The 16,956-nt window shown below is 51.6% G+C and overlaps 2 protein-coding genes across 3 annotated transcripts; one reads left to right on the top strand and one right to left on the bottom strand.

Annotated features, from left to right (window-relative positions):
* Positions 1-4: 4 nt before the first annotated feature.
* ZBTB8B (zinc finger and BTB domain containing 8B) lies at positions 5-9,675 on the bottom strand. Its single transcript, XM_056509027.1, has 4 exons — positions 9,600-9,675; positions 8,015-8,869; positions 5,193-5,371; positions 5-4,529 (listed from the first exon to the last, which is right to left on the bottom strand). The coding sequence occupies exons 2-4, from the start codon at positions 8,865-8,867 to the stop codon at positions 4,218-4,220; spliced, it is 1,344 nt and encodes a 447-aa protein (XP_056365002.1). The 5' UTR covers positions 8,868-8,869; positions 9,600-9,675; the 3' UTR covers positions 5-4,217.
* Positions 9,670-14,943, top strand: BSDC1 (BSD domain containing 1). 2 transcript variants are annotated; one of them, XM_056509026.1, is made up of 11 exons: positions 9,670-9,754; positions 10,312-10,372; positions 10,955-11,071; positions 11,594-11,764; positions 11,861-11,915; positions 12,186-12,301; positions 12,398-12,466; positions 12,596-12,677; positions 13,099-13,620; positions 14,116-14,219; positions 14,461-14,943. In XM_056509026.1, the coding sequence occupies exons 1-11, from the start codon at positions 9,744-9,746 to the stop codon at positions 14,491-14,493; spliced, it is 1,341 nt and encodes a 446-aa protein (XP_056365001.1). In that variant the 5' UTR covers positions 9,670-9,743; the 3' UTR covers positions 14,494-14,943. The 2 variants fall into 2 exon arrangements, with proteins under 2 accessions (XP_056365001.1, XP_056365000.1); XM_056509025.1 differs by lacking the exon at positions 14,461-14,943 and having other exon boundaries at positions 9,698-9,754; positions 14,116-14,285.
* The last annotated feature ends 2,013 nt before the right edge of the window (positions 14,944-16,956 follow it).

Genomic DNA, 16,956 nt, shown 5'->3' with positions numbered 1-16,956 from the left:
GATTTGAGTTTTCTTCCTTTGCATCATCATTCCTGTTCTCAGCTTTCCCAAGGACCAAACCAGGAGAGTTAAATCACCCAGGATTCCAGCTCCACCTTCGTGTTCAAGCACAAATCCCAATCTCTGAGCACAACCCCAAATCTCCCAAATCCCAATTCCTTGAAGCCTCCAGGGCACCAGGAGATCACTTCCTTTTTCAAAATGAGCAGAAAATCAGAAATCCAGACCTAAACCCCTGACTCCAGGCAGGAATCTTCCCTCTGGCAGCAATCTCCAATAATTTAGGAAAAATCTGAGATTTGGGAATCCTAATCCTGTTCCAGCAGGATAATTAAAACCCTCATTAAACTCTTATCTTCACCCATTTTCCCACAACAGCCAAATGTCCCAAAAATTGGACAAAAATTTGTCCCAAATATGGATTTGCATACAGCTCATGTTGATGATTTAGGGCAAGATCCAAATAATTCTCCCCAAATCATTCCAGAGTTCTTTAACACCTTCTTGACTTCCCTGCTTTCCTCTTTCCCCCACAAAAAATCTTTATCACCAAGGGTGGAGATCTCCTCATCTCCTCTGACTTTTTCAGCATCTCACATCTTTCATGAAAAAAAAAAAAAAAAAAATTGTGTACTTGCAGTGAGATTTTTTGTGAAATATTCTATAGAATTCAAAATTTCTTGGAAAGGATATTTGGGATTCTGTCCTCCCCATTCCCACAAGCATTTCCTCCTACTGAGATCAGTATCTGATTCCCAGCAAGAAAAAATGAGAAGTTTTAAAAAGCTGAATTAACATAAAGCTACAAAGACACTTAAAAAAACCAAGTCAGTGTTAAAATAAAAAAAAAAAAATCTAAAAATCTCACTTGGCTGGGGTTTAAGTGAACAGGATCCTTTTAGTTCTTTCCTTCCAAAAACCTGATTTTTCTTGCAAACTAGCTGTCCCCAAAAATGGACATATTATTTTTTTAACCAAATTAATGAAAATGAAATATTAATTATTTCATTTTAATGCCAGAAACTGAAACGTGAGCCTCAATCAAGACACTCTCAGGTTTACTCAGTCAACATTTGAATGGTAAAAAAAATCAAAGCAACCCTCTCAGAGAGTTTTATTTTCTAGACAATCAAAAAACTCCAGAATGCTCCAAGATCCACAAATATAGTTGAGTCACTTCCACAAATAAGGTTCAGTTTATAAGAATTTGTCATCATTACTGGACTAAAGGACTTCAGTTATGAAACTGTCTTACAAAACATCAGGAAATTCAACCACCACATTTGGAAGATTTACAAGGGCTTTGCACCAAGAGGTTAAATGCACCACAATTACCAGTGCAGCATGTATTTCTTCAGTGAAATACATTTCTGTGCAAAAAAAAAAGACATTAAAATGTGTATTCCTAAACAAAGTCAAGTACAACCAGCTAAGTTTGAAGATGTGTCGTGTTCATGGCCTTTAAAAACCTTGGAGAAAGAGATTCTCTTAGAAAGAACTCCCCTAAAAACATGATTTTTGATTCTTCATCAAGCACCACAGGAAGGTTTTTAAACAGCCAACATCATTTTCTTGGAGAGGCTGGATCTACAAATGGAAGATTTCGGGAGAAAAACATCCAGAAAATGAAGTGGAAAGCACAAGCAAAAGGGATTCACATGAACACAAGAACGTGGGGGAAAACTCCATCCTCTTCTACATCCAAAGGTTGAAAAGACTGCACAGAAAAAACAAAACAAAGCAGCACAAAGTGACAATTGAACAGGAAACCCCCAGTTTGGTGGGATTTTCCCTGTGGAAAAGCCTCCCCCCCACCCCAGCCCCCTGACAGCTCCATTCTCTAGGCACAAACACACAAGGACAATCTCTAAGAGCAAAAAAGGCTGAAGGAAAAGCTCTCTGCAGCCATTCCTGCAAGGTTCATTTTCTCTGCTCCAAGTGTTTCCACAGGCTCAGAGTCAGCTCAGCCACTCCAGGAACTTCCCAGGCTCAGCTTAGTGGCTTCCACCAATATTCACAATCAGGTGGAATCTTCATGACCAGAGATCACTAAATATTAATTAGATCCCTATTTACATTCCTCCTCCACTTCCATCAGCAAGTCTCCCAAAAAATTCAGATTATCCACAGCTCTGAAGGCAGAAATCCCTCCTTTATCACCATTATCATCCTTTGGATTTGGGTGGACTCAGCAAAAATCCAGCCCTGGGAGGCTGGAAAATGCTTTTCCAAACAGATTTACTCAGGTTTTCAAGGAGCCAAAACCACAGCAGGATTTTCTCAGGGGAGCTCAACTCCAAAGGTGGCACCTCCTTGAGCTGTCCCTTCAACATCCCTAAATTCAGATTGACTAAAACAGAAGCTCTAGAGCAGGAATTCTGTAAATTCCTGTCCTGTGTCCCAGCTCCCACAAACTCAAAATTCCAGCTGACCTGGAACAGGGATGACTGAAACTCACCCAAATTAAGGGACAGAAAATAAAATCAGCACATTATGGTGACAACTCATCAAGAACTTGGACCAGACCACTCCAAAAGAAGTTTCATCACCTTCTGCCCTTTCCAGCAGCCATCACTAAAGTGAATTATTGAAAATGAACTTTGTTTCTTCTTTCCTCATCCTACCTGGTGTGGCAATGAAGCCTTGGCTGCACTTGTGAGAGCAGAATCACCTCTCACAAATAAATCTGACCTGACAGTGGGACTGTTTCACTGCTGGGTGAAGCAGAGGGAGAAGCTGAATTGCTCTTTTTCAACAAAAAAAAAACCCTGGTTAAATCACAGGGTTCTTGGGTTTTTTAGATTTGCCAAGTGGAAAATCTTTACACCAAAACCCTCAGCAAACAGCACCAAGTGGGAGGAACTCTTTGTCAGCCAAATCTGTCCACAGAATTCTGCTGCAGCCAAAAAGACTCATCAAATTTGCCTTTTCATGAAACACTTAGGAACAGCAGAGTGAAGAAGCATTAACAGTCTCATTTCACAGTATATTCCAGTTTTTTTTCCCTTTGTCAGGGAACAAGAGGTCACCCCTAAGCAAAGAGGCTTTCTGGTGGTGCTGGGTTTTCTTCTAAAGATTCCCAGCCTGAGTTTTCATAGTTCTTAAAAACTTGCTGCTGGAATGGTGACAAAATCTCACCTCCTTTGAAAAGCTTTAGCTGCCCCAGCAAAGAAACAGGAGGTCCACAGTGGAGGTTTTTTAAAAAAAAATAAATATTGGATAAAGTCACAAAACATAAACCATGAGAGGATCCCCAAATTTTAAAAGAAAAAGAGAAAGAAAATTATTCTAAAAGGGCATTAGAGCTCTTTTATAGCATAGCTCAGACATTTCACTGCTCCTCAGCTACAGCAGGTGTGGATCTGGTTATTTAATCTGCCACAGTCAGAACTCCCAAGGAACCTGCTTGACAGCTTTCAACTCCTGTTGGAAAAAGCTGAAAAGAATTTGGGCTTTTCTCTTAGTCCTGGCCACTAAAACATCATTATTTGTGTTAAATATTTAAGCCAAGACTACTGATATCTGACATTAAAGACACAGGTGAAGATCTAAAAGTCTTAGGAGAGGAGGATGCAGTAAAAATTCAGAAAGAGAAGCTTGATCTCTAAATTCCTGCAATTAATTATGTGAAATAGATTTATTCTTCCTGTCTATCCTTCCAGCAGCAGCATATTTTTGTTGGTTTATTTTATTTTATATTATTTTTTTTTTTGTTATCCTGGTTTTTCTGCCCTGGTTTCCAGGTCAAATCCAGTCTCAGCAAACATTTATGGTTCATAAATTGGACAACACTGTCCTAAGACAGAAGGATCACAGATTAACATGGAAAAATCCCAAGGGAAGAGTTGAAAACCACATTTCATGTCATTTCAGAGAAAAGGTGGTGTCCCTTTCAGATCAGGGCTTAAGGACCATGACTCATTATTTGAAGAAACCTGTCCCCAAAACAACCCAGGGGATGTTCCACCTGCAAAACCAAAACCAGGAAGCAGAAAAACTGCTCAAGTCCAACCTCTGGGAGCCCCAGACAGAAAATTCTTCCCAGATTTCTGGTGCACAGCACTGAAAACTTAAAAAGGATTAAAAATCCCAATTCTCCTTGCAATTTAATTTAAAAAAAAAACCAGAATAATAAAAACCAGCACAGTGTCACTGATGGAGCAAATGTGCAGTTTTCTGCCAGGGAACCTCTCAGTGCTCCCCCTCTGCTCTCACTGCTACATCAAAGTCTCTCTGTCTGACAAACTCCTGTGGATTTCCTGCTTGTCATCACCATCCTCATCCTCAGCTGCCTCATTTTCCTCTCCAGACTCCACATAGATGGGCCAATCATTGTCAGCATCTCCTTTCTCCTGCCCTTCTGAGGCTGTTTCCACCAGGCTGAGGTTGATGGGCATGGAGTCCTCGTGGGTGGTGGTGACACAGGTGCAGCTGTCACAGAGCCCGAAGCGCCTCAGCCCCTGGGACAGGCTGTTGGTGAAGGTTCTCCTGCAGCCCTTGCAGATGATGGGCTTGTTGGAGCGATGCACCTGCAGGAGAAACAGCAAATTTGGGGCAAAAATGGAATTTGGTGGTTTGGAGGGATTGTCAGAACAGGGAAACCACATTGCAGCTGAATTGGGTCACATCGTGATTCTGGCCACAAAGATTTGGGCTACCCAAGTACAAAAATCATTGATGGTTTGAGCTGGAAAGGACTTGGAACAGACTTGCCAAACAGGGAAACAACCAAACTTCAGCTGAAGTGATTCTGGCCACAAAGATTTGGGCTACCCAAGTACAAAAATCATTGATGGTTTGAGCTGGAAAGGACTTGGAACAGACTTGCCAGAACAGGGAAACAGCCAAACTTCAGCTGAATTGGGTCACATCGTGATTCTGGCCACAAAGATTTGGGCTACCCAAGTGTAAGAATTATGAAATCATGGAATGGTTTGGAAGGGACTTAGAGCTTGGACACCTTCCACAATTCCAGGTTGCTCCAAACCTGGCCTGGGACACTTCTAGCAACGAGAAATCCACAACCTCCAAGGCAGAATCCAACCTAACAACCCAAAAAAAAACCCAGAACACCCACATCCTTATCCCCCCCGGCTGAAACCCCACCCATCCTCTGTCACTGCCAGACCCATCTCGGGACGGCAGCGGGGCTGGGGCCGGATTTTGGGGCCGGATTTTGGGGCGGGACTCACGCTGAGGGCGTGGCTGCGCAGGTGCTCCTGCCGGGTGAAGCGCTTCCCGCAGGTGTCGCAGGGGTACGGCCGCTCCCCGGTGTGCGAGCGGATGTGCCTCTTCAGGATCCCCTTCTGCTTGGCCGTGTAGGGGCAGAAGGGACACTTGTGCAGCTTGATGGGCACCACCAGCACGTCACCTTGAGGGGGAAAACACTCTGGGTTAGCTCAGGTGCACGGGGGTTTTGTCGTCAGGAGAGATCAGCAGCTCTCTGTGTTCTGGGCTTGGAGTTTGTTGTTTTTGTTAGGGAATTTGAGGCAGAGAATAGAGGTGTAAGAAGGCAATTTCCCATTTACAATACAATAACTATTCTTTTATTATGAATATTCTAATTTCCATTAACCAATCTTCTACAAAATACTAATTTCTTCATATTTGCATGCAACCTATAGGAATCACTAAATCACCATGTTTTATGGCTTTCTTATCTATAAACCTTATCTCTAAACCTTTCCTGCCATACTTGGAACAAGATGTCTGTTGGTTCTTTGGTATTTGTGACATTTGGCATCATCTAAACCAAGGAAGAGGTCCTAAACCTTCACATGGCTGCTTTCAGCCTCACAATCAAAAATTGCTATCATTTCTACCTCACTTCTGCTTTCAGAACTTTTTGCTAAGCACTCATATCTATAAGATTTTTCTATCTCCTCCCCAACACTCAGGGACCTGCTGAGTGCTGCTCCTGCTGCCTGGGAATGTGAGTGAGCTCTGTTTTCCTTCTCTTGCCTTACCTCAGTTTGCTCAGCTTGTGCCCTTGCAGAATTCATGCAGCCAGTCTGTTGTTCATTCATTTTATTTTAGGAAGCCTTTTCATTAAATACCAAAAATCTGCTTTTAGTCAAGTGGGGTGTCTGCTCCATCTCAGCCATTTCCTTTCTTTTAATTATTAAACCATTAGCATTAAACAGCACCAGAAACTAAAACCTTTAACACAAACTGCAGGCAGGAGCAGCACATTTTGTCCATGTGCTTTCATATTTAGATATGAAAATATGACTCTGCTTCTACTGCCTTCCTGTTGGGAATAATGAGATGAAGGACTCCAATACATTTCCTGACAATATTTTCCTGCTCCTAAAACCAAACCACAAATTTATGGAGTCAGGTGCAAGAACAGAATTCAATTTGAAGATCACATTTTACAGAAATGTGGACACTGCCAAGTGTCAGCACCAGCCCAGCTTCCCTTCCAGCAGAAAGGTGGGGATGTGATGCCAAAGGATTAATTTTCCCTGTTCCAGGCCCTGATTCAGGGAAATATTTTGTATGTCAAGCAGGTGAGGCTGCAGAGCATCCTTTGTATTGAAGTTTATCCAACCCACTATCAAAAAAGGTGTGTCTGCTATTAATGATGTGAGTGAGAGTCAGCTCACCCCAATTTGGAGCTTCCCAAGGGATTGCAAATCCCTGCTGGGCATTTAGAGCTCCATTAAAACTCCAACCAACCCAGTTCTCAGCCCTGCCTTGCTTCCAGTGCTCTACAGGTGCCTGTTTCCCCTCCTTCAGCTGTGAACAGACACTTGAAAAGAAGTGAGATTTGTCTCATCTCTTAACCTGAGTGCTCCATTCTTTTATCAGGACTTGGTATTTCTCATTTCTGGTGCCTTGTGAAGAAGCTGAGGCAGCAGCACCACTGAAAGCTGAGAAACTCCCACTCTCCTCACTGCTACAAAATCCTGTTTTAGCACAGAAACAGAAGGAATGGAAGTTTTGGTTTCTTTTCCCTCACTCCCACTCAAAGCTCATCTCCCCCTAACATTTCTGATACATTGTCAGGGCTCCTGATGTTCCCTATCAAATCCTGGAAGCATTTCCCTTTTAATGATTCATGAACAGCCTGAAGATGTTGAGAAAGGAAAAAGAGAAGTTAAATTTGTGTGTAAGATATTCTTGCCTTGCCACATGTCAAAAAGCACCAGCGTGAGTGCACTGAGAGTAAAACTCTGGATTTGGGATTTTATCAGTGCCCTGTTTGAAAGCAGGGAGAGGATTTGTCACTTTTATTGGCTTTAAAGTCACCCAGGCAGCTTGAGCTGGAGATGACATGAAAAGAAATTTGCTGGCTACAGTCAGTGGCATTTGTCACATCCTCAGCACCTGTGGCACTCACAGTTTGTCACAGCCACCTCCTGCCCTCACAAGGCACTTACCAAAACCCTGATAAAATGCCCAAATCTTTACTGTCCACATCAGGAGAAATGCACATGGACATGATTTTCTTCTTTTTCAAGAGCCTGACAGCACTGCCAGGAAATATTCCTGAGATATTCCAACTGGTGCTGGGCTTGGGGCAGCTGGAAAGTGAAAAAAGCCTCATTTTTCTGCCACACCACAGAGTTGAAAGATTTCAGTGCTCCTAAAGGACTTGCAGGAATCCCTCAGTGTTGGATAAAACTAATTCCTGCCCTCTGAAGTTCCAAGTGATGGGATGAGCTCCTCCTGCTACACCAGATCCCTCCTGTGGCAGCTCAGCTCCTCTTTATGACCAACAGGAGGGAAAAATTCTTTTTTAAAATCACACCTGCCATTCAGCAAGGTCCCAGTGAGTTTGTTTATTAAAGAAGAATCACCCTAAGTGGAGTTTGGGGGTGATCTGCTCCAAAGGGAATACTCACCTGCCAGGGGCTGCACCAAACAAACAAGTACAGCTGCTTTAACAGTGCACAACAAGAGTTTATTTCACCGTGCCAGAATTTTTCAGCAAAATATTCTTGAACAAGAGTAACAAAAGAAGAAGCCCAACAAAGCTGCTCCTTCCTCCACCCCTGAGTCCTCTCACCTGTGTCCTCACCATACCAGTCGCTGTGAATGTCCATCATGGAGCTCATGGCTACTCCTGCATCCTCAGCCCTACCCTCAAATCCCCGGACAAAGTGATGCACCACGTCCTCCTTCCTCGGGGCCGAGCTGTTTCTCAGCAGAGCCTCCAGGAAGTGCTTCATGTGGTAATTATTGCAGGCCAGCTCCACGGGCTGCCCCTCTTCCATCTGCTCCAGCGGCACCGCGGGGAACTGCGGCAGCCGCTCGCCCACCTCCACCTCCACCTCGTCGGGGTCAAATTCCACCTTGGGTTCCACCCCTTTGGAGCCGTCGGGGGAGTCGCTGCTCGGCTGCTCCCCGCAGGGCGTTTCCCGCTGGCACTCCGGGATCCTCTCCTCCTGCGCGGAGCAGGCGGGGGCAGAGCTCCTGGAGGTGCCTTCCCTGGCCGAGCTGCCGCTGTCAGCCTGGTAAAAAGCCGCCTCCCTCTCGATCTTCCTGCAGATATCCAAGGAGGACCTGATGTAGGTTTTGCAGAAGTTGACCACGTCGGTCATCTGCAGGTAGCTGGCGGCGGACATCACCTCGATCACGTTCTCCCCGCACAGATCCAGCTTGCCCGAGTAGAGGAAATCCAGGATGATGGAGAAAGCCTCGGAGGTGACGATGTCCAGCGAGGCCGTGCTGTGGCGGCCGCTGTCCTGGATGTAGTGGATGAGCAGCGCTCGGAAGTAGCCGCTGTTGGCGAACAGGATGTTCTTGTGGGCTTTGAAGATCCTGCCCTCCACGATGATGCTGCAGTCGCAGAAGAAATCCCGCTTGCGCTGCTCGTTCAGCTCCCCCAGCAGTTTGGTGTAGTACGACTGCACCTCCATGGCTGTGCCGGGAACGGAGAGAGGCGTCAGCAGCGCGGGGACACCGGGAGCGAGGGGACACCGGGAGCGAGGGGACACCGGGAGCGAGGGGACACCGACACCCAGGGGACACCGGGAGCGAGGGGACACCGACACCCAGGGGACACCGGGAGCGACGGGACACCGACACCCAGGGGACACCGAGGGGATACCGGGAGCGAGGGGACACCGCCACTGCCACCCCCTCCCAGCGCTGCGGGGACACCGGGGATACCGGGACAGCGCCCCGGAGACACATCCAAGGATTGTCCTGCCCGAATCCCGGGGGTCTGTCCCGCCCGGGTACCGGGAGTTTCACACCCCTGCAAGGACCGTCCCGCCCGGTACCGGGAGTTTCACACCCCTGCAAGGACCGTCCCGCCCGGTACCGGGGGTTTCACACCCTGCAAGGACCGTCCCGCCCGGTACCGGGGGTTTCACACCTGCCGGTACACAGCGGATGTCCCGGAACACCAAGGACCGTCCTTCACAGACCAGCATCCCCTAGAACGCCAAGGATCACCCTGCCCGGTACCGGGACCCGTCCCTGCTCCAAGCACCGGCCTGCCCGGTACCGGGACCCGTCCCTGCTCCAAGCACCGCCCTGCCCGGTACCGGGACCCCTCCCTGCTCCAAGCACCGCCCTGCCAGCCCGCGGGGTGCCCCGGAACGCGTCCCCGCCCGCCCCCGGGAGCGCTCGCTGCCATCGCTCACCTCCGCCCGGTCCCGCTCCCGGTCCCGCCCGGCCGCCGTACCCGGGGGTGGGCGGGGCAGGAAGTGACGTCAGAGAGGCACGGCTCCGGGGCGGGGTCAGAGGGGTGAGGGGTCGGTAAATATTGGTGACGTCACACCGCCAAGATGGCGGAGGGGTGAGCGGGGCACGGCCGAGAGGCGGCGGGACCGGGACGGGACCGGGACGGGACCGCGACCGCGGGGGGGATGGAGGGCAGAGAGATGGGGCCGGGAAGCGGGACTGGGGTTTGGGGGTGGGATCTGGGATCGGGGTCTGGGTCTGGGGTTGGGATCTGGGGTCGGGATCTGGATCTAGGGTCGGGATCTGGGTCTGGGATCTGGGCTCGGGGTCTGGGTCTGGCTCTGGCTCGGGGGTTGGGATCTGGGATCTGGGCTCGGGATCTGGGTCTGCAGTTGGGATCTGGGTCTGGGATTATGATCTGGGGTTGGGGTCTGGATTTGGGGTCGGGATCTGGATCTGGGTCTGGCTCGGGGCTTGGGATCTGGGATCGGAGTGTAGGATTGAGGTCTGAGATCGGGCTCTGTCATCTGCGGTCGAGGTTTGGATCTGGGATCGGAGCTTTGGGATCTATGTATGGGTTCGGGATCTGGGATCTGGGGTCGGGATCTGGCTCTGGGCTCGGGCTCTGTGTGTGTGTGGCCGTGTCCTGACGCCGTGTCCGGTCCCGCGCAGGGAGGACGGCGGCTGGTGGCGGAGCTGGCTGCAGCAGAGCTACCAGGCTGTCAAGGAGAAGGTGGGAACCGCCGGCACCGGGACCGGCACCGGGACCGGGACTGGGATCAGCCGGGATCGGGCGGCCCCGGGCGGGACCGGCATCAGCCGGGACTGGGATCAGCCGGGACCAGGACTGGGCGGGACCTGCCGGGCGGGACCTGCGGGGCGGCGCTGGGAGCCCCGGGGAGGCTGGAGCACAGCCCAGGAGAATCTCCCCAGATCAGGATTGGGATTTTTGGATGAACAAACTCTGGGTCCTGTTGGGCTCTATCTGTGAGAATCACCCCCTGAGCAGAGGGGGCTGTGCTTCCAGCATGGCTTCGTGGTGTGTAATTTCCTGCTTGTGTTAATTACACACAGAGCTTAAACCCAGTTTTTCCCATCCTGTGTTTTTTCTAGTCTTGGCATAAAACCTCCTGGAATGTGTTTTGGGCATAGCAGGTGCTGTTGTTATTCAGGTTATTCTGGTTTTACTCATTGCCCAGGTTGGGCTGAGGGCTCAGCTAGGCTAAACTCTCCCACTTGAATTTTTGTAACGTGCTGGGAATGGCTTTGTTGGGGAACCACAAGCCTGGAGAATCCATCTGCTGTCTCCTTGCAGTCCTCAGAGGCTCTGGAGTTCATGAAGAGGGACCTGGCTGAGTTCACCCAGGTGGTGCAGCACGACACCGCCTGCACCATCGCCGCCACGGCCAGCGTGGTCAAGGACAAGCTGGCAGTGAGTAGGGGCTGGGAGAGCTTCACCATCACCCCTGCCATGGGCAGGGACACCTTCCACCATCCCAGGGTGCTCCAAGCTGTCCAATCTGACCTGGGGTAGTTCCAGAGATGCCACAGCTTCTCTGGGAATTTCATCCCACCGCCCTCACAGGGAAGAATTCCTTCTCAATAACCCCCTAACCCACCTTCCTTCAGCTGAAGGCCAGTCCCCCATGTCCTGTCACTCTGTGTCCTTGTGGGTGAGCACAGGAAGGTTCCTGTGGTTCTCTCTGCACTGTGCTGAGCAAGGGGGACAGTGGCTGTCACTGTAGGGTGACACACCAGCTGTGAGCCTCAGCCCTGCTGGGACAGTCCCAGGCAGCCCCAAACCTGCCTGTGTCCTTCCCACAAAGCCTCAGCTCAGGAAGGTGCCTCCCACCACACCCTCCCAGCCCTGTCTCCCAAGAGAGATCCTCCTTCCTTAAGGACCCCACCAGAAATTCTGGCTGTTACTGACACTGTGCTGCCTCTTGCCTTGAAGAGGGCAGAAGGCTCCTCAGGTGCCACTGAGAAGGTGAGGAAGGGGCTCTCTGATTTCCTGGGGGTCATCTCGGACACCTTTGCCCCCTCCCCGGACAAGACCATTGACTGTGACGTTATCACACTGATGGCAACACCCTCAGGAACCACTGAGCCCTATGACAGTGCCAAGGTGAGTGTCCCATTCTGGGGTGTGCCATCCTGAGCCCTGTCCCCTGGCTCTGCTGCTGGCCCTGCCCTCACTGCTGTCCCTGTGTGTCTCCTCCAGGCTCGTCTCTACAGCCTCCAGTCCGACCCAGCCACCTACTGCAACGAGCCTGATGGTATGGGAGGCTGCAGGGGTCCAGGGTGCTGCCCCTAGGGGGTCTGGGGGCCAGCTGGAATTCCTTGAAGCCTTTGGCCAGCAGGGTTTGGGGCCAGCTATGAAGAGCAGATTTGGCTCTTACCTCAAGGACCAGCTTAGGCTGAATTTGCTGGCCCAGTTTAAATTGGTAGAGGAGTTCTGTGTCTCCCTCCTGCTTTGCCCCTGCAATAAAACTTCTCCAAACTCTGGTTTGTGCCGAGGATTTTCATCCCTGTGCTTTCCCAAACAGGCCCTGCTGAGCTGCTGGAGGCCTGGCTCGCTCAGTTCAGCCTGGAGGAGAGGAAAGGGGAGATTGCAGAGCTGCTGGCAACCAGCCCTTCCATCCGGGCACTCTACACCAAAATGGTGAGGCCCTGCCTGGGCAATTCCTGCCTTGGGGAATGCTGCAGGAAAGCCCTGAGCTGTTTGTCCCCTGCAGCTCATCCCTGATTCCTTCCCCAGGTCCCTGTGGCTGTTTCCCACTTGGAGTTTTGGCAGCGCTACTTCTACAAACTGCATCGCCTGGAGCAGGTGGGTCAGGCTGGGGGCTCCTGGGAGAACAGGGAGCTGGGCTGGCTGCTTGGACTCAGTGATCCCAAAATGCCTGGGAGGGGAAGGGGTTGGGGATGTGAGAGGCTGCTGATGTTGAATCCCCTGCAGGATGAAGCCCGCAGGGAGGCTCTGAAGCAGCGAGCGGAGCAGAGCGTGCACCAAGAGGAGCCAGGCTGGGAGGAGGATGAAGGTGGGACAGGTTTTGGGGCTCTGGGAGGCTTTGTGGAGAACTTTTCACTCCTCAAATGGGCAGCAAGGGGGCAGCTCTGATCTCTGCTCTGTGACCAGTGATGGGATCTGAAGGAATGCCTGGAGCTGGGCCAGGGTGGGTTAGGTTGGGTATCAGGAAAATGCTCTTCACCCTGAGGGTGCTGGGCACTGCCCAGGGAATGGGCACAGCCCCAAAGCTGCCAGAGCTCCAGGACAATGCTCCCAGGGATGCACAGGGTGGGGTTGGTGGGATGTCTGTGCAGGGCCAGGGGTTGGACTGGTTGATTCCTGTGGCTCCTCCCCAGCTCAGGACATTCTGTGGTTCTGTGAAATGCAGCTCCCAGCCCAGCTGCTGCTGCACTTGCTGAAACATCTCTCACTTCTCTTCTGCCTCCCTACAGAGGAGTTCTTGGGGATGTCCCCCCTGCCTTGTGCAAACATCACATTTCCAGGAGCAGCACAGAAAGAACCCACCCCAACAGCCCCAGAGGGAAACCCCCCTGCTGGGGAGAGCTGGGCTGTGCTGCCCCCAGAGCTGGTCCCAGTGGAGCAGAGCCCCTCAGAGAGCAGCGAGAGCGTGTCCCTTGTGACTCAGATTGCAAACCCTGCCTCTGTGCCTGCCACCCAGCTACAGACTGCAGCTCCTCCCCTGGGCACCGGCCACCTCTCCCAGAGGCTGGTGGAGGCCACCTTGGAAGAGCAGAGCTCCCTGCCAAAACCCCCAGAAGCTGCTCAGCCTTCTGCACCTGCCCAGGAATCAGCAGCATCCTCAGAGGCAGCAGCTGGAACAGAGCTCAGAGAGCTGGAGAGCAGAGGCCAGGGCAGGACAGAGACTCTGAGAGAGGAAGGGCCCACAGATCTGCGAGTCTTCGAGCTCAACTCGGACAGTGGCAAATCCACCCCCTCCAACAACGGCAAGAAAGGTTTGTGTGGGGCCTGGAACCCCCCTGGGAGGGACAGCTCCTGGGGAAAGGGCTCTGGGTTTAGGGGTGAGGGAGAGGAAGGGGAAAGAAATCAAAAAGATCTGCTGGCTGAGCAGAACAGGGCTTTGGTGCCAGGAAAGGCTGTGCTCTGTGGAGGGAGTGTGGTGATTCCTTCCCTGTGCCTGTCATCCCTAAGAGTGTTCCCATATCTGAGTCCCTCCTGTCATTCCTTATCTGCTGCACTTTCTGTGTGACTGGAGCTCAACACATCCCAGCTCTCCCAGACCAGAGGAGAAAATGTTTCAGCATTCCCCTCTCCCACTTGTTCTGCAGTGAGGGAAGCAAGCTCAGTCCATCCCATCTCTGTCAGGGAGCTGTTTCATGGGAATGTGGAGGCTTTCCCTCCCCAGGCAGGCTGTGGTAGCTCTAATTCTTGGGAATTCCAGGGCTTTGGAGGCAGCTCTGATGGCTCAGTGGGGATGTTTGTGCTTCCAGGCTCCAGCACGGATATCAGCGAGGACTGGGAGAAGGACTTTGATCTGGACATGACAGAGGAGGAGGTGCAGCTGGCACTGTCCAAGGTGGAAATGTCTGGGGAGGTGAGTCAGGGGAGACAAAACTGCCCCCCAAAAGCATCACCCAGCCCTCAGGGTGCTGCTGCATGAGCAGAGAGGGGCTGGTGGGTTTGGGAAACAGAGCAGGCAAATCCCTGCTGGGAAGGTGTGGGAGTGTGAGGATCCATCAGGCTTTGTGCTGCCTCGGGTGCCCTGGGCTGGAGGAGCTGTTGAGTTACAGACAGGGTTGAAAACAGCTCAAAAATGAATTTCCTCTTATTTGCAGCTGGAAGATGAAGAGTGGGAAGACTGGGAATAAAGCAGCTGCTTCCAGTGTGTGTCACAGGCTCATTTCCACCATCGAATGTGAATTCAATCACGGACGGCTGTTCCTTTGTGTGTGACTGTGCTGGGGGTTGCAGCTCCAGCCTGGAGGAGTTCCATTCCTGCTAAAACCTGTGGGCAGCTCAAGTGACCCCCTCAGGTCCAGGAGGAAGAAGCAGGAGGTCACTGGCACACAGGAGCCTGACTTCTCCATAGGTCCTAGAGACTGGCCAAGCCAAAACTGACCCTGACGTGTTGGGAAGAGGCAGAGTGAGGGGTGCCTGGGCCAGCTGGGCACTCAGAGCCCTGCCAGCTGTGCTGGGTGCTGCCAGGCTGCCAGCTGGCTCCTTCCTTGCTTGTGTGTGCACGTGTAACCTGCAGCTGAGAGGCTCCTGGATGTGGCTGTGCCTGCTCTGCTCGCTGCTCTGCAATTCCCAGCCAGAAAGCAGCACCCAGGGAGGGCCTGAGGGCTGGAGGTGCTGCAGAAAAAGGCACTTGGCTCGTGGCTTTGACCCTGGAAGGAGCCAAACCCCCTGCCAAACCCTGAGCTTCTGCCTGGCTTTTTGTCTTGGAAGCTTTTTCTCATGGAAACTCTCAGTTTCCAGCAGTTCCTGGAAGAGCCAAGGCCTGTTGCTCCCCCCCTTTGCAGCTGCACCACCTTCCTGCACTGGGTTTTGTGTCTTTCTAGTTAAATTCTCTAAGCAAAATCCTCGTGGCTTGCTCCTACTCGAGCCCTGCTGGGCTGGCAGTGGTTTGGGTCACCTGGGAGCAGAACCCCTCGTGTTGGTGCCCAGTTCAGCCCTTTCAGAGGCCCAGCCTGACCCACTGACCACTTCAACCTCTGCTTGGCCAGCCTGGGCAGAGAGAGGCTCCCAAATGTGGGTGGTCCCTGCTGGCTGTGTCCCCATCTGACCCCTGTCCCACCCACAGCACACCCTGCAGCCACCACCAGCTTTGCTGTGCTCACTTGGGTTCCTTCACTTCAGCCCCTGTGACTGCTTGCCACATTTTCTTCAGCCCCACAGCTTCTTTTTGGGGCAGTTTCCTTGTGAGGACACGAGATGTTGCTCATGCACAGTTATCCCCAGGGGACAGTGCCCTCACTGCTCTCCCTGGCCTTTGGGGTGGTGGGGTGACACTTTCTGCCTTTGTTCTGCCCCCTCCACTGGGACTGGGGATTTCCTGCTGGGTTTGGACAGCACTAAACGAGATGCACTTGGAAGAGTTGGGATTTTGGGGTTGGGTTTTCCTCCTTTGGGGTGGCTCCTGTCCTGCCAAAGCTCTGGGGACAGCTCTGCTCCTGCCTGGGGTGTCCAGCAGAGCCTCACCTCGACCTGGCTCAGGCTGTGGTGGGCAGGGGACACAGGGGACACCAGTGGGGACCTGGGGCTGCTGAGAGTCCCAGCTGATCCCACAGCTGGGGGGTGCAGCATCTGTGTCACTTTCTTTTCTTCTTTAGTGGAATTAACCGTTGGGTTGGTTGTGCAATATTCTCTGTTCTTGAACTATTCCACATCTCCTGAGCCTTTTCTAGCTGGGGTGACAAACCAGGAACAATTCTAACAGCTGGTAGTTTTGTAACGATGACTTTCTCCAAACCTTTTACAGACTTGCAGTTAACAGCAATTAAAGGAGTTCTCAGAGTCTCTGCCTGTCCTGGGTGTTCTCATTTCCTCTAGGGTGGGGATGACACAATTTTTCTTTTCTCTCATCTCCCTCAGGAGAGGGAGAGGAGCCCTCAGGCTCCTCAAACTCTGTCCCCCACTTTTCTGAGTGACTCCATAAAACCACCCAGTGTTTGTCTGTGGAACATCACCCACGAGCCTGGAGAGATGGAAAACACCATCCAGCAGTCCCTTCCAGTGGGGATATTCACAATTCCATCACACCACAGGGCACCAGAGGGATTTTATCCCAAGGATTCCTTACAGCCTGGCACCATTCCTGGGGGATGCTGCCTGTGGGGAAATGCTGGGCTCAGGCAGCTCCTTTCCCTTCTTGCAGCCAAGGGAATGGGGCGTGAATGAGGGTACAGAACCTGAGTGACAGGACAGAGAGGACAGGACAGAGGGGACAGGACAGAGGGGACAGGACACGAGTGACAGGATGAATGGCAGGACAGAGGTGACAGAATGAATGACGGGACACGAGTGACAGGACAAATGGGACAGAACCCGAGTGATGGGACACTAGTGACAGGACAGAGGCTACAGGAAAGAAGTTGACAAGGTGAATGACAGGACAGACGAGACAGAACCTGAGTGAGAGAACCCGAGTGACAGAATCTGAGTGACAGGACACGAGGGACAGGACAGAGGGGACAGGATGAATGACTGGACACGAGTGACAGGAGAGAGGGGACAGGATGAATGACAGGACACGAGTGACACGACACGAGTGACAGGACAGGGGACAGGATGAATGACTGGACACGAGTGACACAACACGAGTGACAGGA

This window comes from Oenanthe melanoleuca, chromosome 23, assembly GCF_029582105.1.
Source record: "Oenanthe melanoleuca isolate GR-GAL-2019-014 chromosome 23, OMel1.0, whole genome shotgun sequence".
Taxonomy (NCBI): domain Eukaryota; kingdom Metazoa; phylum Chordata; class Aves; order Passeriformes; family Muscicapidae; genus Oenanthe; species Oenanthe melanoleuca.
Note: the sequence above shows the minus strand (reverse complement) of the source record. Positions and strands in the feature narration are given on the sequence as shown.

Coding starts and splice junctions, on each gene's coding strand:
- BSDC1 (XM_056509025.1), top strand. Junction 11,765..11,860: donor AGCCCTATGACAGTGCCAAG/GTGAGTGTCCCA, acceptor TGTCTCCTCCAG/GCTCGTCTCTACAGCCTCCA. Junction 11,916..12,185: donor CTACTGCAACGAGCCTGATG/GTATGGGAGGCT, acceptor TTTCCCAAACAG/GCCCTGCTGAGCTGCTGGAG.
- ZBTB8B (XM_056509027.1), bottom strand. CDS start 8,867: ATGGAGGTGCAGTCGTACTACACCAAACTGCTGGGGGAGCTGAACGAG. Junction 5,372..8,014: donor CTGGTATGGTGAGGACACAG/GTGAGAGGACTC, acceptor TTCCCCCTCAAG/GTGACGTGCTGGTGGTGCCC. Junction 4,530..5,192: donor TGCGCAGCCACGCCCTCAGC/GTGAGTCCCGCC, acceptor TTTCTCCTGCAG/GTGCATCGCTCCAACAAGCC.